This window comes from Athene noctua, chromosome 1, assembly GCF_965140245.1.
Source record: "Athene noctua chromosome 1, bAthNoc1.hap1.1, whole genome shotgun sequence".
Taxonomy (NCBI): Eukaryota; Metazoa; Chordata; class Aves; order Strigiformes; family Strigidae; genus Athene; species Athene noctua.
This window is the reverse complement of record NC_134037.1, coordinates 137,417,208-137,439,190: the sequence shown is the minus strand read 5'-3', so window position 1 is coordinate 137,439,190 and position 21,983 is coordinate 137,417,208. Positions and strand designations below refer to the sequence as shown.

Genomic DNA, 21,983 nt, shown 5'->3' with positions numbered 1-21,983 from the left:
AAGATACAGCTGAGAAGCACCTCCAATATGAAAAGACCACTATGCCTCACTAATACTTTACCTCTTCCCTACCCTCTCAAATGGGAAAACATTAATAACATTAAATATAACACATTTTGTATGAAGCAAATGTTTTATATGAAACTTGAAATATACCTGAAAGGAGGTTGCAGAGAGCTGGGGATGAGTCTCTTTGACCAAGTAGTAAGCAATAGAACAAGAGGCAATGGCCTCAAGTTACGCCAGGGAAGGTTTAGACTAGATATTAGGAAGCATTTCTTTCCAGAAGCGGTTGTTTGGTGTTGGAATGGGCTGCCCAGGGAGGTGTTGGAGTCCACATCCCTGGAAGGGTTTAAGAGTAGGACTGACTTAGCGCTGAGGGATCTGGTGGAGTTGGGAACTGTTAATGTTGGGTTGCTGGTTGGACTGGATGATCTTCAAGGTCTTTTCCAAGCTAGAGAATTCTACGATTCTAGGATTCTAAACTTTGCTACAGATACAAAACATAATTACAACCCATACTGCTCAGACACATTTCTGTTTTAAGGCAGCAATTGTGTATGAGGCTGTAGCGTATTCAAGGCTGCAGCGTTATTTGCTTCCCAAAGAAGTATCTACTACTCTTTGCTTTTTGAAAAATAGTTGAGGACATGTGTAAATTGGAGGGTTAAAATACAGTTAACAGTGTCTGAAGGACCTTCCTGGTCTGCTTAATTCAATGTTACACTCCTTTTCCTAGGGGAAACATTAAGAGTTTTGCTTGGGCATACGTGGTTGTGCACAAAACTCTTATTTCACTGATTGTGGGGAAAGGAAGTCAGTGAGTGAAGTAGGCTTAGTTCTGGTGGTGGAAACTGTGATCATGTATAACGTGAAGAATCATGTTATAGTAGCAGAGATCTGTATGTCTTAAGTTGGCGTCTTATTATTTTAAAAGCTTTTAATGAACAATTCTTGGGGAAACTGGCATTTAAAGAAACATGACTAATTCTTCTCCTGATGTGACTTTGCTAGAATTATGTTTAGAATATATCCGACTCCTTGAATTTCAAAATAAACCCATAAACTCTTTAGTTGAGTTACCAATGGCAACATGAATAGTGATTTAAAGCATATTATGGGTCCAATTTACTTTTTTACCTTATTCACAGTAGATCAGTCAACTCTGTTTCTCCTACACTTGAACTCTCGTAATGCCTGGGGATCAAGCACTACTGCAGAGGCTAAAATGCAAAAAGAAGCCAGCACCAGTGCTAAATATATAATTTTTAAAAATCTATTAAATTTAACTTTGGTTTTTTTTTCACTAAAAACATAAATTTTAATCCCAAACTATCTAACACTATCCTAGTAATTATAAACATTACTTCAGAGTGGATATTTGTCCAGATACAGGCAGAGATACACAAGGAAACTATTCTTTCCTTCTCCAAAATTTTGCATTTGTATAATTCTACTGTTTTCATCTTAGTTACACCTGATCCATAGCGAAGGGGGATCAGAAATAGAAACATTGAAGGCTTAACATTTTCTCTGTTCCTAGAGGCACTAATCTAGCTGATTAGTTATCAGCACTGGGAATAATTAGATGGATATACACTATTACCTAACACATCTTGTTTCTCATTTACATATTTTCTTAGAAAAGGAAACAAAGATTCCCTCTTGTGCTTCACAACAATAAGTCTAAGAGAGTAAAGCATTATTTTTCAGGCAGGTTGTCTCTCTGTCAGTGTCTCCCTTGTGGACCAAATCTCTCTGTTCTACACTCAAGAAAATATAACCTGCCTTTTTGTTTTGTCTGAGTTAGTTTGAAGAATATGCACATACCTAAAATTCTCTCCAAATTTCCCAGCTCAGTCATGTGTCAAAATCTGGAGACTCCTCCTTTGCTCCTGCTGGAAGGAACTGGATCACTGAGTAGCTTTAAAGGAAGTTAGCTGAGATCTTATTATTTTTAGAAGGACAAATAAGAAGGGTAACAGCAGCAAGAACACTGACTTGGCATTGCCAGAACAAGCCCTTGATGGACATGAATCTAGCATTAGGCCACATTCATACACTTGTCTGTCTTACTGGACATGCTGCAGAAGCTTAGTACTTCCAGTACCTGCGTCTCTGCAAGGCCTTCCTACCTGATTTTGGTTTCTGTCAGCACTGGGAAAGATTTTCATTGCATTTACAAACTCAAGACTCCAGATTTAACGTATTATCTGTAGTTTCTCTCATAAGCCTTTCTTCAGCAGAGCTGTGATCACTTAGGGGCTAGATATGACTGAATGACAAGCCTCCTGGGAGCAGAGCAGCCTCAGAACCTCTCAGGGCCAAGTTCTTATGACATTACACCTCCTTCATGAATTTTCACAGCCAGCATAAAAACAAATCAGGGAATGTGAAAAGCAGCTATTTTGCTTTAGGCTGATCAGATGCTGCTTCAGTTAGGCTACCTGCTGATTCATTTCTATCAGGTTTATTTCAATAGCTCAAAGGAGCTGGATGCTGAATTGAAAGGGTTGGATTACCAAGGTCTCGTTTTCCTTGACAGAAGAGCCACCAGGTGTTAATTTGATATTATATTTCTTTTTGAGTGGCAAGTCATCTTCAGCAGTGAGAGTTGAAGGATTTCCTCAGCATGAGACTCTCAAAAGGGTCTCAGATCTACAGTCCTAGGCATGCTGAAGGTCTGGTTATGTTTGAAATTGTTTGGGTGCTTTTGATTTTGGACTGGACTGAAAACTTCTGCAAATAGTGTTTCGTACCTTCTCTGTATGGTATTTGTTTTCATTACTAAGAGAGGCAGGACATACTAGCATCATACTCGCTAAAGGCAAGAGGTTTGTTCTTCCACCATGTGAATGAGACAGCATTCATCAAGTAGCTCAAGGTTGACCGAAATCAATCAGTTTGAGATTGGTAAAAAGTGAGGGGGCTGGTGGTATGTGGGTTATTACTCAACTGTCCTTTGGATGAGAAAGAAATTGAAAGAAGAAAAATTGGTGACACTTGGCCTCTTTGATCTGAGTGCAAAGGAAAATCTTGTTCTCTTAGAAAGTCAGTTAAATGCCACTCTTCCTTGTTGCTGTGAATTTGAGCTGGTTTTGAAAGTAACTAACAGCATGGGCCAGAAGTGGTCCTAGTGGAAGCATGACAGTTGCTGAGAAAGTGTCCCCAGAGCAGCTCCTGCAAAATATCTATACCTTTATCCCTTCTGAAAGACTATTAATACAGCTTTTGTAAGAGGAAAGACCAGACTGAAATAGCATATTACAGTTTCTAGACTGGCGTACTCTACTGGTATGTTCCCATTATTTACAAGTTGTACTTGCTAGTCATCTGGAGGAGATCACTGTAGGAGAACCTCACTAATGCACACACCCCAGACACACGCACGCACACACTCAGTAGCTGTTCTCTCCTTGATGACCAGCACACACTGACATTGTAGTCCTGCATTCCTTGTGGATTCAGATTTCCCAGAGAGAGGCAGACTTCAGGGGAATGGGCAAGAGAAGTTAAATTTTGGTTCTCTGATTTATGATTTGACACAATACAAGAGCAAGCGTGTTTCAATGAACAGCAACAAAATTAACCTGAAAAGGAATCATTTTGACATGGTGGTAATTAACCTGAGGAACTCACTTCCACAGGATAACACTGGGGCCACCTAGCAATTAATAAGCTAGATCTTTAAAGGATAATGATAATTATCTGCCACAATATACCATTTTTACACAGGATAAAAAGTTAAGGCCATAAATTATTATATCTAGGTTATAAGCAGATACATAGCTAATGAGGATTATAAAAAAATCTTCTCTTAAGCTTATTACTTTGTAATTATCCAACATGTGTCTTTCATCTCCATCCAAATCCTCTGTAACTGGCCACGTGTCAGAGACAGAATACTGGGTGAGGTGGGCCACAGAGCAGATCCGCTCTGGCCAATCCTACATTTTCAATTGACTTCATCAGCCTCAGCAGCAGTAAGAGAAGGCACTTACCTCTCACTTACTCTAAGGCTTCCTTTATTGCACTTCTGCCTTGCAGAGAGGCCTTGATTTGTGTGCTTTAATTTATGTCCTATTTAATGCCCTTTTCCATTGCCAAAGCAATATAAAGAGAGCTTTAGGGAAAGTGAGAATCAGGCTCAAGGAATGCAGGATATTGCATGCTCCATCAGAGGGATGTGTGCTTCAGTCTGCTCTTGCTCATCTATATCATTTTATCAGGTGTTTTGAAGGGAGCCTTTCAAGCATACTGAGATGGATGCATGGATGCACTCAAAAACTGTCAATAGCAGTTTGTGGACCATTGCGACTGTTAGTGTACCACAGGTATTCTTTCTGCTAAGGAATATTGTAGCAATACATGAAGCTTAAAGATACTGGTAAGATTCAGATATTATAGCTGTTTCCAAGTAGTAAATAAATATTTCAACAGATGGGAGGAAGCATTATTAAAAAGAATTTAACATTTTAAAAGATAAAGGGGTCTATGTTTGAGGTCCCAAGTTCACAGAAGGACACTTATGTGACCTGATGAGCACTTTCAGCTACATTTACAGTCATACTGCAAGTTGCTCCATGTTTTACAAAATCAAGTCACTAATTTTTGGGCCTGGAAGCTCAACAAAATCAGTTTATACTTCAGGCAGCCATTTGTGAAGACCTTGGCCTAAACTCTTTGACAAGGGATTTAGAATTCAATCTAGTATGCCTTAGCTTTACTTTAAGAAGTTTATTTTTTTAATTGGCACCTTTAATTCATTCACAACTGATCTTTAATTCACTTCAAATTTATTAGGCCACATAATAAATTTGCATTTCAAAGATAATGCCTTTTTGATTTAGGGAAGGTTGAAAACCAAAGAATTAAAATTTAGATGGGATTTTTCTCTCTAAACACTGTAGTATTTGGATTTTGGTGGATGTAAACCCTGATTCTTATTTCCTGGGTACTGGCGTATCTCTCCTGGTATGAGAACCATATTCCAGAATACGCTACACCTTGATCAGATTTAACAATGGCAAATTAAACAGCTTTTCCCCAGACCTCAGATGACAAATGAGCAGCTACAGATTTTTAATCTGGGTAAAATTCTTCATTAATTCCTCACATGGGAGAACACAGAACTTTTCAATACTAAAGATCTCAGAAAGAAATCCTTTCCTCAGAGAAAGATCTTCAGTCCTTTTGTATAGGTTCACCTTCCTCATTTTCTTCCACACCCTCGTCTCTAGAACCTTTATTTTCTGTATGGATTTAGTGTGTCTTTACATGGCAGATATTAGCTCTCTCTCTCTGCACCTTAGGCTTTGTCTTTTCACCTCTCGGTTTACATGCCAGCATTGCTTTTACCAGTGTGGTTTTGAGAACAAAATTTGTTAACTAACTTGTGCTCCTTCTTCAGCTCCCTTGAACTACCCAAACAAACTGGTAACAAAAAAGATATTACCATATAAGAGGCTCATTAGCATTTGCCTCAAAGTCTCTTTGTGCTGCCTACTGCAGCTGAGAATCAGGGCTTCACTGTTTAGGATCTGCTGAACAATACCTTGCAGGGTACAGAAAGATTCTGAGACTGAATCACCTGTCAGTTTTTTTTCCCCAAAATAAATCAGTAATGGAACAGGCATAGAACAGCAATGAGGTTACCTGTGCTGAATCACAGACATCTCATACAGAAGCTGCAGGTGTAAAGAACACGCAAAATGGTACATGGAGATCTATCAAGTCAATAGTTAGAAAGTTGTCCAGCATAAAAGAATGTCTCATGTGAAATGCTCAGTGTTCACAAGCAAAGTTTTGTAAACTTGAGAAAGCTTAATTTAAACATAGACACAAGTAGAAGCTAAACTAGCAATTTTTCTATTTTTTTTTCTTTTCTTTTTGCATATTTTTGTTAGGTGCTTCTTCTCTGCCTAAAATATAAAGTCCAGAGTGCAGCTGGTGCAAATCCTAGTTATGGATTTCAAGCAAGACAAAGATAGTGTCAGACACTGATCCAACTGAACTAAGGGCCCATGTACTTTGGGAGTTGGCTTTGGGGGAAAAATTCTCACACAGATGCACAGAAGACTAGGGAGAACACCAGCTCAAACATAATAAAAGAAAATACAAAACACCAACATATATATGCAGATCAGGAATCAATCTTTCACACTGATCCTACATTCCTTGCATAGCTTTGCATATGCAGAGAATGCGGGATGTGGCCCTTCCGTTATATGTTTTATGCAACTGAAGAAGGGAAGATTATTTGCAATGGTAACATTTTAAGTTATTTTGGCATCAGCACAAATTACCAGGGGCAGGATCAGATTCCCACACAAATATGGAAGCTCTCTAGCGAGCAAGGCAGGGATGAGAGAACAATACAGCAGATTAATTCTTGTCCAGTGACCAAAAAGAAGGGAAATCCTAGTTATTACACACTTCCAAAACTTTCATTACTTTTTCAAATAAGAAGAAAGACTACAGATTCTATCATTCCCCAAAACAAGGGGACATTGCTAGATAAATCTCTTTCTCAAAAGGAACTGCCCTTCAGCAGAAATAAATTCTGAGATGGAACCAAAAAAAAGAAACAACAGAACCTTGGTAAGAGCCAAAAAGAGAACCACGTAATTCAAAAACAAAGTAGCAGTTCAATGATACTGCAGGATGCACAAACTCTAGTAGATAATCTCACAGATGACTTCACAGAGCCCCTCATCGACCCAGGTAATTCTTGATTCCATTAGAAAAGAGAGAAAGAGAGAGAGAGAGAGAGAATAATACTAGAAAAGAAAATTAAGAAACATCCTTCCTCTTTTTTAAAATAAAAATCAAGATCATCTCCCCTCCCCCCCTCTATCTGGAAGCAGGTTAGCTAACCTTAACAGTCTCAATTTAAAATAAAATATATATTTTTATATATATTCATATATATAATAAAAGAGAAGATATTAGTGGCAGTGTACGCAAAACAAAAAAGAAAACAAAGAAAATTTACTTTTAACAATCTCACTTTTTTCGTTTTTTTACACAAATACTGTTGTAAATATATTAAAAAAATCAGCATTCTATCTGGTAAACGTCACTTTTGCCCCTCTATAAAATTTTGAATTAAAAAAGTCCCAAGAACTCTTTTTTTTTAATTATTATTCCCCTCCCCACCCACCCTCTATTCCTCTTTCTTCCACAAGAATAAATCCTGATGCAACTTTTTTTTTTTTGCAAAGATTGTGGGAACTAACCCTTTTCTTGTACCTAGATCCATAGGTTGCAACCTCTTGATATCTTTGATTTTCCTCTGTGTTTCTCTTTGCCTTCTGTGAAAGTCCCTCTTGATTGTGCTGAGGCCCTGGGCTCAGCGAAGACACTGAATAAATTACAAAAAAGCCACCGTTGCTCGTTGTCTGAATCTTCTTGGTTTCTGCTGTAAGGTGGTATGGGAAAAGCAGCGGGGAGGGTGCGCCAGAGAGCATGGAATGGAGCAGAATCCAGGTGAGGAACCTCTGATACTTTTTCCTCACCCTGCAGGGACTCCACACTATCCAAGCCACACTGCCTTGCACTCCCCTCAGCCCTTTCGTGTGTTTGTGGATGCGTGTGTGTGTGAGAAAGCAGACACGTGGTGGAAACCAGCAGGGCCTTGTTTCCTCTGGTTGCTGCTCAACCAGAAGCAAAATATTCCACAGTTCTAACTGGATACTGTGAAGTCCAAAAGCGGTCAGCATTGTGAAGTATGTCCATTGAAACACTGCGAGCGGTGTACTTATAACGACAGTAGGCCTTGTAGATTTGTAATATATTTTGTTTTGTTTCTTTTTTTTTTTTGTAGTGCTCTTCACAAGTGAGAAAAAAAAATTGGTTTTTTGTTTGTTGTTGGTTTTTTTTTCTGTCTTTTTTTTTTTTTTTTGTGGGTTTTTTTGTTTCTTTTTTTGTAGTAAAGAAGGGTTGTATTTAGAGGCCAGTAGCTAGAGATCCAACCAGTGGAGCTCATGAAGCACTACCTGGCCTTAAGGCCACCATCCGAGGGAGGCTGGGAAAATTATTATTCACCCAGCCTCCGGAAATGTAATGTACCAGCAGGCAAAAAACAGTTCTTCATGTAGTACAAAAACAACAAAACGAAACGAACCCAAAAAAAAGGAGGAAAACAAAGGTAAAAATGAAACAAAAATCATTTCTTAAATTCTAGTGCCATAGCTTTTTTTGTTGTTTCTATTTTTTTTGTTCATAACAAAGAGAGAGAGAGAGATTCTACTTATCCATCTGACACATGCATCCTCATGTGGTCGTTGAAATGCTCGATTTGGTCAAACTTAGCTGGACAGACAGAGCAGACATACGTGGTCCCCTCCGTGCAGGCCACCACCCCGGCAGGGACAGCCCTCGCGCCGGCGCCGGTGGCTCCAGGCGTGCCGTTGGTTGCACTGTGCAGAGCCACATGCCTCTCCAGCAGGGTCTTGTGGGAGAACTTCTTCTTGCAGATGTAGCACTCATAGGACTTCTCCCCACGGTGGAGGCGCATGTGCACATTAAGGGAGCTCTTCTGGGTGAAGCGCTTGTTGCAGATACTGCACTGGTACGCCCTCACGCCAGTGTGCGTCACCATGTGTTTTATTAGGTAATCCTTTAAAGAGAAGGAGCGCCAACAGATGCTGCATTGGTGGGGTTTCTCACCTGTCCGTTACCAACAGAGAGAGAAAAGAAAGAAAAAACAGACAAAAAAAATTAAACCAGCTCAGTACATTTCTTTGCAACAAACTAGCGGTAAGTCTCAAGGGGGGTCTTTGGAGAGGTGCTCTGACTAGGAAAGAGTAATTCTGTTAGTAAGTGTGTTTTGATACCCAACATTTTTTGCAACCAGAGGTTTCAAAACACCTTATGGAGGGGACTGCTAAGTATTCTCAATCCACATAGAGTGAAAGTGTGAGCTCTGGTGATTTCTTCAAGTTCACATTGCAGGCACTGACAAAGACAGGACTAGAATTAAAAGCTTCAATGGCACAGATTCTCCTGCCTGTGCTCCTGCCTTGCTCCTTGCCCTCATTTCTAGACTGGTCTTAGTCAAGTTACTTTACCCTTCAGTGCCCCCATCTCCCTGTCTGTATGCAGTAGAAGTATGGACAAAGCTAGTGATTACTAGATAGCTGACCTGTAACACACTCATCTTTGTCAAATTGCTTTAAATTTCTCAGAACAGAAATGCTAGCGATTGCCAAAGGAATCCAACACTATAAGAGGTTTACATTTGTTGCCCTTTTTCTGGTCAAATTTCACAGCTGAAGCTGTAAGAGTACTGAAAAGGGAACCTCAGTACATAGAATTGCTTAGGCCAGCCAGTATCATGCAAAGGGCAACCTAACAGATAACCCAGGTGGCCAAGAAGGCCAATAGCATCCTGGCTTGTATCAGCAATAGAGTGGCCAGCAGGGACAGGGAAGGGATCTGACCCCTGTGCTCGGCACTGGTGAGGCTGCACCTCGATTCCTGGGTTCAGTTTTGGGCCCCTCACCCCAAAAAGGCCATTGAATGACTCGAGCGTGTCCAGAGAAGGGCAACGGAGCTGGTGCAGGGTCTGGAGCACAGGTCTGATGGGGAGCGGCTGAGGGAACTGGGGGGGGTTTAGTCTGGAGAAGAGGAGGCTGAGGGGAGACCTCCTGGCCCTCTTACAGCTCCCTGGAAGGAGGGTGCAGAGAGGGGGGATGAGTCTCTTGAGCCAAGGAACCAGTGCCAGGCCAAGAGGGAATGGCCTCAAGCTGCCCAGGGCAGGGTCAGACTGGCTCTGAAGAAGGATTTCTTTTCAGAAGGGGTTGTTGGGCGTTGGAATGGGCTGCCCAGGGCAGAGGGGAGTCCCCATCCCTGGAGGTGTTGAAAAGTCGGGTTGACCCAGCGCTGAGGGATCTGGTGGAGTTGGGAACAATCAGGGTGAGGTTCATGGTTGGACTACGAGGATCTCCAAAGTCTTTTCCAACGGAGATGATTCTGTGATTCTGTGATAAGCTTCCAGTGCAACAGACATGAACTTTTAATTATTTGACTGCCAATTAAATAAAACACCTTATCAGGTAAACCAGAGATATAAAATATTTATTGTTATCTACCACATTGCCTTGTGCTCCCAGGGTTGTTGTAAAACTGATTCTGGCAACTCGTATAAGCGAACTCTGATCATATCCAGACAAACCAGTGATTACAAGGATGAACAGAAAAAAATATTTAGCTAAGCATATATGATTAGTTTGTCCAGACTACTCTTAATTACTCCTCATGCTCAGAGTTCTTCTGGGAGACAATGCCACAGCCTCATGTTTCATGGTATCAGGCAACATTTTCATGATATGCTGCTGTACTGATAATGTAGACAATACCCAACACCCTGAATGCCCCACCAAAAGCTGCTTTTTAATTTGTTTTCTGATTCACTTCTGGTATATTCCAGGTGTGGTAATTCATCATCCCCAAAGCTGTCAGGGAGAGAGATGATACCACAGCTCTGTAACAATCAAAATGATCCTCTGTTTCACTGACCAAAAAGTTATTTTCCTTTGGTCATTCTGCAATTTCCCCTCTAGCAAATATTCTTATATTTTTTTCACAGACACCCTGCTTCCTCCTTTTACAGTCTGTCTGGCACTGTTTTAAATCCTGAAGAGTCAATCTTAATTAATGATTGGAGGTGCCTATCAATTTCCTTGGTTAACTTTATGTGTAGCAGGTCAGGTCTTCCAATATTATTCTTTACCTGACTCCAAATACCCAATGCAGTGCACAGCTTGGGGTAGGGGAAATAAAGCACCTAATCTCAGTGAAGTTTTTTGTGAAAAAGCCTTTCTAGCTTTTAGAACAAGAATGCTGGTAGATATATTTGTGTTCTGAAGGGGATGCTTTTCTGAATAACACAATACTATCTACATAGTATTTTAGCTACTCATCCACAACAGAAAGATGGAGAACATAAACAGACACAAAGGGTAATCTTGGGATTCAGGGTTCTTGCTGCTTGCAATCATACATTTTGTACCAGTCACGAGAAGTCAACCTTTTTGTATATGTACATGTACATGTCTGCCTTAGATATCTAGAGGAATTTTTCATTTAAGTGATAATTATAGGTAAATAGAAGTTAAAAGTGTACATGCACACATGGAAGTGAAATCTATTGGATACAACAGGGAGGCATGACTTACATTCCTTCCATACCTTGGGCAATTTCTTCAGGTTCTACTCCATGTATGACAAACAGAGCATTTATTTTAAGATCTGACGTTAACAAAACCACTGCCTGGTGAGAGAAATATTTACTCTTTCTCTAAACCAGAATTTCTCTCCAACATCAGAATAACCCAAGGGCTAAAGCAAGCGAAATATAGTCCTGAACCCAGGATAGCTTCTTCTCCATGTGAGGTACATGCATCTCCTTGCTCTGAAGTATCATAACTTGACAAAGCTAGGAAAGGCGTTTTGGCTCCATAGTAATTACGATTACCTATGCTGTCTCAAGAGACCGTATACTAAAGCAGTTGCAGTTGTAAACAAAAAGGGTGCTAACGTTGTGTTCTATGTATTTTGACACTGTCCTGCATGAGATCCTTGTCTCTAAATTGGAGAGACACGGATTTGATGGATGGATCACTCGCTGGAGAAAGAATTGGCTGGATGGTCACACTCAGGGAGTTGCAGTCAACAGCTCAGTGTCCCAGTGTTGAGCAGTGAGGAGTGCTGTTCCTCAGGGGTGGGTGTTGGGACCGGCGCTGTTTAACATCTCTGTTGGCGACATGGACCGTGGGATCGAGGCACCCTCAGCAGTTTGCCGACGACACTGAGCTGTGTGGTGCAGGGACACTCTGGAGGGAAGGGATGTGCCATCCAGAGGGACCTGGACAGGCTGGAGAGGGGGGACTGTGAACCTCATAGAGTTCAACAAGGCCAAGGGCAAGGTCCTGCCCATGGGTCAGGGCAATCCTAAGCACAAACACAGGCTGGGTGAGGAGTGGATTGAGAGCAGCCCTGAGAAGGACTCGGGGGTATCAGTGGATGGAAAACTGACCATGAGCCAGCAATGTGTGCTCACCGCCCAGAAAGCCAAGTGTGTGCTTGGCTGCACCCAGAGCAGTGTGGGCAGCAGGGCAAGGGGTTTTTTTTCCCTCTCTATTCCCCTCTCATGAGATCCCACATGGAGTACTGTGTCCAGCTCTGGGGCCCCCAGTGTAAGAAAGCCATGGACCTGTTCAAGCAGGTCCAGAGGAGGGCCACGAAGATGATGAGGGGGCTGGAGCACCTTTCTGATGAGGACAGGCTGAGAGAGCTAGGGTTGTTCAGCCTGGAGAAGAGAAAACTCCAGGGAGACATAGCAGCTTCCAGTACTTAAAGGAGCTACAGGAAAGGTGGGGAGAGACTCCTGATCAGGGGGTGTAGGGATAGGACAAGGGGTAACTTTTAAAATGAAAGAGGGTTGATTTAGATCAGATATGGGGAAGAAATTTCTTCCCTGTGAGGGTGATGAGGCCCTGGCACAGGTTGCCCAGAGAGGCTGTGGCTGCCCCCTCCCTGGCAGGGTTCAAGGCCAGGCTGGACGGGGCTTTGGGCAACATGGGCTAGTGGAAGGTGTCCCTGCCTGGGGCAGGGGGGTTGGGACTAGATGGTCTTTAAGGTCCCTTCCAACCCAAACCATGCTATGATTCTATGATATTTTAAATTTTTCTCATTGAGTCCTATGTTTCTGTACTCACAGCTAGTGAAACATCTGACTTACCAAGAGACAGGGGGTTACAGCAAATAGCTTCAGTGGAGAAAAACTTTCTGAAAAAACCTCCAAATTTACTTTCTTATAGCAATATGTCAGATTTAGAAAATATGTGGTGGTGTGTGCAACACCCAGGCCTGGATCTACTTCTGCAACTCTACCAGGAATGAACTTGTCCTAAGCTCATGCCAAACATCATCGCTTGAGTTTAAACCCCTGTAGCTGTAAAACTTACAGGGGGATGCCCTTTCTTAGTAGATAGAGTCTTTCTTGAATCACTTACTACAGTTTCCTTATGCCATTTCTACTTAATGTTGCCTGGTCAGCTTGCAGGGGAGAATAAATTGGTTACCATTTCCTTGGATGGGTACAGGATACATTTTACTCCAAATAAAATAGGCTTGTTTCTGCACCATGCACAGTTAGGCCCCTGTAAGGGACCTATACATTTCTGCAAGGGCCCAACTTCAATGCAGTAAGCTCGGAAAGTGTTCACTCATAGCAGCTCCCTGGATGACCTCTCCCTCCTGTTTTGTTCTGGGGCCTGGCAGGTTGGGAAACTGAATCTAAGTCCATGTTTGTCAAGGACTTTTTCTGGCTTCATGCATAAGCCAAAGGGACGTAGACTTACCTGTGTGTACAAACATGTGCTTGACGTAGTTCTGTTTGGCGGTGAAAGTCTTGTTACAGAGAGTGCACTCATAAGGCTTTTTTTCGCCTTGCCCACCTGCTGTGCTGTGGCCCGCAGATGGGGCCAAGGGCTGTGGGGCTGGCAGCTGGGCAGTAAAGGTTGACAGGCCAGGCTGGGACACTGTCACAAACTGTGTCTGTTGGCCAGCTAAAGGCTGGGGCAGGCTGAAGAGAAAAGGCTTAGGACCACTGCCAGCAGACTGTGTGGTGAAAAGGGCAGGCAGGTAGGTGTTGCCAGCTGTGCCAATGACCTGAGTGTTGCTGGTCAGAGTCAGTGGCATCCTCAAGTTGCTGGTGAGGGTTTCTGTCTGGCGTAAGTAGATCTGTGTGGTTGGCAATGGCTGGGCAACAGTTGTGTTGACAGAAGGCTGCAAAGCCCCCTTTTCGGTGCTGTTATTGACTGTGAGCACTTTGCTGTCCATTTCAACATCATTGCTTCTCTCTGGCGAGGAAGAGTTGGCATCTACATGCTGCTGCTGCTGCTGCTGCTGCTGCTGCGGTTGAGTGCCATCAGCAGGGACGTCATTTTGATCTGCTTGAGAAGGTTCTTGCTGCCCATCCCGGCCCAGCCCAGCCATAAACTGCTGCTCCATGGAATCGGGCTCAGTGCCAATGGAGGAACTGACTCCAGAGTCAAAACTCTCCCCTTTGGGCTCACTCTCAGTGCCTTCTGCTTGGTCAGTGTCCTCAGTGCATTCCTCAGACTCATTGCGCTCAAGGATCTGCACTCTCTGTTGGCCATAGTAGTCATAATCATCCTCCATCTCCTGCTTAATATGGATATTGCCCATCAGGGTTTGAATTCGGACAGGACGTGGTTGCTTGCGGCAGTGTGTGGTCTCTGGAGTGGTGGAGAGGTACCGCTCCATCTGCTGCGACCGTTCGTGGATCCGGGTAATCCAGCTGGGGTCTTCCATGTGATGGTCCCTGGGGAGCCCCAGGGCTGTTTCATGGTGGCTGACCACAGCTCCGCTGTAAAAGGAGCGCTCCCCACTGCCATTTTGCATGGAACAGGCATAGAGGGCCGAATAGATTCTGTCCACACTGTGCTGTGAATGGCTCTGCAGGTAGCCAGACTCTGTGTCGGTGCTCTGCCCCGAGGTGCCTGATTCGGGTGTTCCCCTGGGTGTCTCCTGGCCAGAATCCTGAATCACTGGGTAGACCTCTCCCACATTTTGTGAGACAATCCTTGTGCACTCATCAATCACAGTCTTGATCTGCAGGATGCTGGCAGCTGTGAGGATCTGGAGGGCCTCTGACTGTGAGACCCGCAGCACCCCGCTGTACATGAAGTCAATGAGCTTTTGCACAGACTGGACTGACACCACCGAGGGGATCTCGATGTCGCTGTAGCCCAGCAGCAGTTTGTCCTGGAAGAAGGGGCTGCCAGCCGCCAGCACACAGCGGTGGGCGCGTAGCATGCTCCCGTGGATGCGGACCGTCACGTCACAGAAGTGGCCACGGTTGCGCTGCTCGTTGAGGGTCTCGAGCACAGAATTGCTGAAGTTGTGAAGGTTGATGCTATGAATGCGCTCTGTCATCCCCTTGCAACTGATGTTACCTGTAGCAAAGCAGGTGACAAAAAAAAAAAAAAAAGAGAACAGATTGAGTCTTCTCTTCTGCAGAGCCGGAGTCAGGGCACTGGTCAAGGTGACTGGTCAACAAAATAGATTATACTGTAAAAATCACTTACAAAGTCACCAAAAAGAAGACATAATCTCTTTGAGGCTAGAAGTAAACTTGGCTACTCATTTGCAGAAGCTCAACTCCTGAATTTTGGGGCAAAAGCAGACAAAACCAGGTGTAGCTGTGCCTAAATTCCAACCACATTCCTGGGCCCTGGACTTCCTATCAGTTTATCTGGCTTTAAAAAGCCTAGAGCCAGTCAACTGTAAACACTGAGCACATGGATTTTTGGGCTGTTCAGATGTGGAGCCATGCCAGAAAAGATCAGATTCTTACTTTAATGACCCCTTACACCAAGTTGTTAACGTAAAGAGTCCATATGAAAATGTGATTTCTATCTAGATTGGTATTTTAAGGATTTTGGATCCTGTGTTTTACAGTGCAGTTACTTGTATCAAAAAAACTGGCAGTCACTTTGTAAAATCGAAATCTGGTTCAAGATTTAGGCTGTAAATGTTCTGAAATCCCACGCACAGTTTTGTCTGGGGTTGTGGTTTAGAACATTTGCTACGCAATAGTGACAAACAGTCCTCTGTAAGAATCCAAAGCACAAAGTTAACATGAGCTGTCCCCTTCATTTTTAGCATATCCCAAGTTCTGACTGGCACCAGAATGCCATCATATAAAAACAAATGTTCTCCTGCTGTTATTTACTTGACAGAAACTGGAAAATTACAGACTTTACTCTAAGGAAGACTTTGTCTGAGTTTGGCTGAATAATCTAAATAGAAAACAGTTTAGAAAAGCACCTGGTTAACCAATTTGGATACAGACCCAACATATCTTTCAAAATTAACTTTTACAAGTGACCAAAAAGTAACTTCTTAACCTCTCAATCCACTTTTCCCTATCTCCATCTTGCTTGCTTCTGTTTTAATGCTTTTTCACTTTTTTGTTTTTTATCATTTTTTGTCTATTTAGATTTTGATGGGTAGAAACTATGGTTTCACCTTTTAACTATGAAGAACCAACTGCCCTTTGAGTGGTAAACAAATAAAACATTATTATTTCTTTCTCTTAGCATTTGTAGCATGTGCATCACCTTGGTTCCCAGAAAAGTACACAAAGTAATGCAAAATCACCACTAGTATTACAGGCATTTTGTCTTGAATATTCCTACCAAAAGCTACAACACCTCTTGCCACAATTACTTGTTGATGTGCGAGAATCCAAAAATGAAATTTGGTAGAGAAGTGTGAGAAAATTAAACTAGCTTTTTGTCACTGTCTGTTTTAAAGAAATATACAGAGCAAATAAATGGCACTGGAAGCAGATAAATACACATGCCTTTTAGCCCAACAATGTCCCTCTGCTCCAGCCTAAGTGGTGCTTTACATCTCAGACACAGGCAGTAGAATACTACTCACTGCAATTTGCAGAAAAATGTGTCGTCCTCCCTGCTCTGCCTTCTCCTTCACATTTATCCACTCCTGGCAGTTCAAAGAGAAACTACTGTTGGACACAGGTGGTTATTTTAATTCTCTGAAGTAGCCGAATGATAAAAGGGAAGCACAAACTTCGGGAACTGGAAATCCTGATGGGGCCAAGCTGTCTAGCCAAGAAGTCTGATGTTAACAGATGTAAACCAGCCAGTATCAGAAGGGTAAGAATTTCCACGTGAGACTGGGATGCTCACATAGCAGAAACAAGGAGGAAACCACTAACAGTATCACGGAGGTTGTGATCTGTCTTGTTCATAGGCTCTGCTGGGAAACCTGAGTTTCCTCCTCTGATGAGACTGATCATAGGACTGGAAAAACATCTCAGAGACTGGGAGACTTTCCTTCAAGGGCACTGCAACTATTATTACGCAAAATAATGTACAGAGGAGATGTATTCCCTCCTTCCAGATAGAGTTCTCCAGAGGCCTCCAGGGCAGTTCCACTTCCCCTCCCAACATGTCAGATCACATGATGATTCAAAATGTATTTACATAAAGACAGAATCCTTGATCTGAAAGGAAGACAGCTTGGTAAAAGCTTTGTATTTGTGGGGAGATAGAAGGGTGGAAAATTAATGATAAATAGATGACACCTCTTTTCAAGACTGCTGTAGGCCATGGCAAGTGGTTGCATATTTATCCGCATCTCCCTCTGAGTGGTTGCCTATCAGTATGCTAGAAATCTTTCCATCAATAAGTATCATTCATCACTTGGTTTGACCCTAGGGCTCCCTCTTTATGCAAACATGTCTCTAAGATGTGCTTCTGGAAAAGGGAATGACCTCTAGTTTATGTTCTGCTTTGTCAAATGTAGTATTTGATAATAATAAGAAATATGCAGCAATCTTTACACAATAAACCAAAAATCCTGGCTTGCACATGCACAAGGTGGAATATTCCACATGTACCAGAGATGCTATGGACAGGTGTCTTGACTTGAGCAGGTGCATAGAAATCTACTTTGTTCCTATGCACCTTGGCATATAAAATGAATTTTGTGAGTGGAACTCTGAAAAATACATCCTCAGGACAACTCCTTTCAGAAAGCTGAGACTGGATGACTTCTTGGGAAAGTGAATTTGGCCACTTATCCATAAATCATGTACAGAAAGGAGGAAGGGCAAAGTTCACCTGTAAGTTTCGGCAACCTTTCTCAGGTCCTGGCTATGGGAAGAAAGGGTTGAGTAGCGACAATGTTATTTGGTCATTAGCTAACTTGATGAAAACAGCCAGCTGGGGTTAATCAAAGCTAAAGAAAAGAGGTTTGTATGCATTTATGAGAGTGATGTGAATAGCTCTCCTATAGGAACTGATCCAGGATGCACCTTGAGGTGTAGGAACTGGTCTGAAAGTCAATTGAGTCACTTCATAAAAGGCATGGACTACTACTATCGGTATAACAGAGTTTTCCCTTAAAAAAAATCCTCTCCTCATTTCTTTACTTCTTCAAATGAAATTGGAACATCTATCACTTTTTCAACTGAGAAACAACTGAAATTCACTTCTTAAGGATAAAACAATAGGGGTGGGTAGAAGAAACACATAACAAATGATAAAAAAAGTTAATACAGATTTTGAGGATCTTTCTTTGAGGCCACCTTCCTTGACATTCAACACCAAAACCCATACCTATCCGAAGTAAATGCAACCAAATACTTGGCAGTAGTGTCAGAGATGCTACTGCATAAACCACAGCAGTATAAAAGAGCAGCTTTAACAAGTTCCAGAGATTGGTTTGTAGCAAAACCCTCTGTCCCACGCAGCTCTTCCCCCTCCCTGCAGGAAACTGTATCCAGATCCAAGTTTTATGGTTGTCCCCTACAGTATACTGTTCTAAGCTGAAAGTCCAAAGGCGATGCTCCTGGTAAAAGGTGGACTTGCCAAAGCAGGTTTGATTCTGAAGTAAATGCCATATTCTGACAAAGGCTACTAGAGGAGCCTTGGACAAGCCAGAAAGTGTGTCAGCTCTTCACGAGACCCAGCTACACATATGCACACTCACCTACGCGTCACTGCACAGAATGCCTGGCTCGGGAAAAAGACTTCTGTCTCAGGCTCTTCTCAGGCCTGCCACTTTTTTAAACCCGAGACAGTGGGAACCTTTCTGTGAAATTCAAGCGGTCTTTGTTAAGTGCCCCCCCCTCCCTTTTTTGTCCGGTAAACATGATGTAGAGATCCCAATGGACTTATTCTAAGAAACTCCTGTAAAATGGTTTTGTCGCCTTTCTGTGAAGCAAGTTCTGATTGGAGGGGTATTCAGAAACCATATAGGAAAGAATGGGTGTGAAAATGCAAAGGCCATTCTTACCCAGATGGGCAATGAATAGGCATTTGCCAGTTAAAAAAAAAAAAAAAAAAAGAGAGAGAAAAAGAAAAAAAATAAGAAAAAAGCAGAAAAAAAAAAGAAAATAAAAAAATCCCAGACAACTGCACAGATTATGCACATTTGCAATCCTCCTGGGATGCAATTTGAAGCTGGCATGGCATAAAGGTGAAATATATTACTGTGCAACTTTGAAAAAAGCTCCGATTGCCCATATGCAAATGTACCGATTAAACTGTCAGGCTATTCACAGAAACATGCATGGAATTCATCCTCAACTAGTAAGAAGGAGCACAACGTGGATGGGAAAGGAAAAAACTTTTGTTGTGTACTACATGACTGAGTGCTTAGATCAGTGTTTCCCTGAATCTCATCCACCCCTCCCGCTGACTTTCATGCTATGGGCATTCAAAAGAAAGTAGATTTTATCATGACAATAACAATGACAACCTCTCCAAGTACAGTACCAAAGGGGAAAGCAATGGCAGAAGGAAACAGCAGGCAGTGGACTCCTGGAAGATGCTATAGAAAATGTGGAAGTACAGCAGTGAGGTACATCAAGCATGGCTTGAAGACAGTTTTCTATTTCCCAAAGCTACCATACTTACATCTACATAAAGCTAGAAAGGTATGGCTTGTAAAGGTGATTTTTTTGTTTGCCAAAAACATAAAAAAAAATGATCCAAGCACACACATGATGTAGTAGAGCTACAAAGGTGATGGATTACCAAAGGTTGCAGGCCACATGCAAATGGCTACGTTGTAAATTTACAAATGTATTTAGTAAGGGGTTTTTTTGTTTAGCCACTAGATGTCCCTTTCTGCAAAGCCAATGCTTACAGCTCTAATGCTCATAACTGAAAGATATCGCAGAATTTGATTTTCTCTAGTGTCCTTTAAAATCACAGTATCTCGAAGGTCACTGCACAGTAATGACTTACCATTTCTAGAAACACAGCGATGATGAAACCACCACAGCTACTATAACTTAGCAGTAGCTCAGTGCATAGCCTTCACCTGAAGCAAAACTGCCTCGGATGCTGGAATCCAAGCTCTTTTTGGAAACTTACTGTGTGGGCTTTCATGGGAGTGAACGCCAAAGGCTCTGTCTTGCTTTCATACTTATGGGGTAAAGACAATAATTGTCTTAAATCCTTTAGAATTGGTAGGCTTGATGAGACAGATATAGATTGAGTTTTTGCCTCTATTTCCTGCAGTAGCATTTAGAAAATTGTCTGGCAGCCCACCCCACTGATACTGAGACAGGATTAACTAGAACTAGCTTGATATTGTTGCCTAGTTTGTCTTCCTGACAAGCTTCTTAGGCCTTGCATTGAGAAGAATACACACTTTGAGAGACAGTAGAAAAAGTGGGAGGCATTATATCTCATATAGAATGTGTTTTCATTATATTCTTATCATCAAAATGACAAGTGCCTCCCTTGGTTGGAGAACACCCCGGGCTAAGACAAAGACGTGGAAGTTAGGATCGGTAGGCTTTCTTCCTGCTTCTGGAGCTGTTTCTCTGTGCATCTCTATTCCAGCCACTAGTTCCTGGGAGCACCACAAACCTAAGCAACCTGCTGCTGCTGGAGACAAGCATTATCATCTCCTCCTTACTCTCTTCTTCTACCAGGTGTAGTTTGGGAACTCTCTAATCCCTGGTCTCCATACCAAGCACTGAACAGCCACAGCCTGCCTCCTGGCTGTATCAAAGGGATGCAATAGGTTCTTCAGGCATCTAGTCTACTCCTTTTCCTTGTGGTGGGAACAATTTACCTACATTATCTCTTTAGAAATTTGTCTAACATGTTTGCAAAAAACAACGTGGGGGATTTCCCCTTCCTCCCCAGACAGACTGTATACTATACAGCAAGAAAGTTTTCCTAGTATTCAACATTGAAACCAATTACTCTTCCTTTCCTCCTGCAGACACAGAGAACTATTGACCACTTTCCTCTTTATAGCACTCTCATATATTGGAAAGTGCCTCATTTTTCTTCTTTAGACCTATCTTTTGTAAAAAATACAAACTCAGGTCTCCCATCACCCTCACTGGTTATGTACTCTCCTCATTCTCACCTTCTGTCTTCTAACTAGTTTGTTCTTCTTTCACTTAAAATGCAGCTTCCTAAAGTGGATAAAGTACTCTAGCTGAGTGAGGTGAATGAAACAGTTGTCTGAGACACTTCATATATGATACTCTTTAAACATCTTACAGAATAAATAAAACCAAGCAAAGCGAGGCCTGTTATCAAAACAAAACTCTACAGATTTTCCTTAAGAAAGGCCTGTCTCAGTAAAGAAACCTTAATTTGGAATGAAAATCTCAAGTCTTGCATAAACATGACAGTTCAGTGGAAACACAACATTTCTATCACAACATATGAAAGCTACTATAGCCACACAATTTCCACAGGAAGTTTTCTCATTTCCATACATTAGTGTCTCCTGTTCCAAACTTAGCACCATAACCATGGGCGCTTTCTTCAGCTCCAATGACCTGATTTATCCCCAGTGATCAAGTTTTATTTTCTGTTGTTCTCAAGTTAGTTACTCTAAATAAAACTGGATTAACAGAGCAAAAATTCATATCCAGTGTTTCCATACACAAAATTAGTCCTGCATCAGGTTCCAACTCTCTGGGACCAAATTTAGTAGAGCAACATTTTTTCCACTCAAGCAAGTGACTTGAATTCAAATCCTGAAAACCTGGTAGTGGCTGACTGCTCAGTATATCTCAGTGATGCTAAAGAGGCTAATTTAGCCAGTCCTGCTCAGACTGATTCTCCCAAATATTTGGTCTCATTCTGAGCAGGGGCCTGCAAGAGGAAAAGCTTGTACGGAGTTTCAGGAACACAGAAGAACATTTGTATCCTCAGCAGGAGATCTGACCAGGAGCAGCCCTTGCTTTCTGTTGCTTTAAAGGTTTGCTGGAGTTTTCACCCAATCATCTGCTTGAACATCTTGAAAATCAGTATCTCCTTCTATAATATCTATCCAAAACAAACACCAGATGACACTACACGAATTGCCCTAACCCTACCAGATTGTTGTTAGAATCAAAATATGTAGCAGTCTACATTTAACAGGAAGTTCTGTATTTT

The 21,983-nt window shown here is 42.1% G+C and overlaps 1 protein-coding gene across 6 annotated transcripts in view; it reads right to left on the bottom strand.

Moving 5' to 3' along the window:
- Positions 1 to 7,200: 7,200 nt before the first annotated feature.
- Positions 7,201 to 21,983, bottom strand: part of ZBTB20 (zinc finger and BTB domain containing 20) — a 460,828-nt gene continuing 446,045 nt past the window's right edge. For 5 of the 6 annotated variants that reach the window (XM_074897465.1, XM_074897470.1, XM_074897463.1 and 2 more), the window contains 2 exons: positions 13,368 to 14,987; positions 7,201 to 8,670 (listed from right to left, as the gene is read on the bottom strand). In XM_074897465.1, the coding sequence (XP_074753566.1) occupies positions 8,252 to 8,670; positions 13,368 to 14,967 (2,019 nt within the window). In that variant the 5' untranslated portion in view covers positions 14,968 to 14,987 and the 3' untranslated portion in view covers positions 7,201 to 8,251. Of the gene's footprint in view, positions 8,671 to 13,367; positions 15,256 to 21,983 lie in introns of those variants that run through there. The other variant, XM_074897483.1, reaches the window with a different exon arrangement.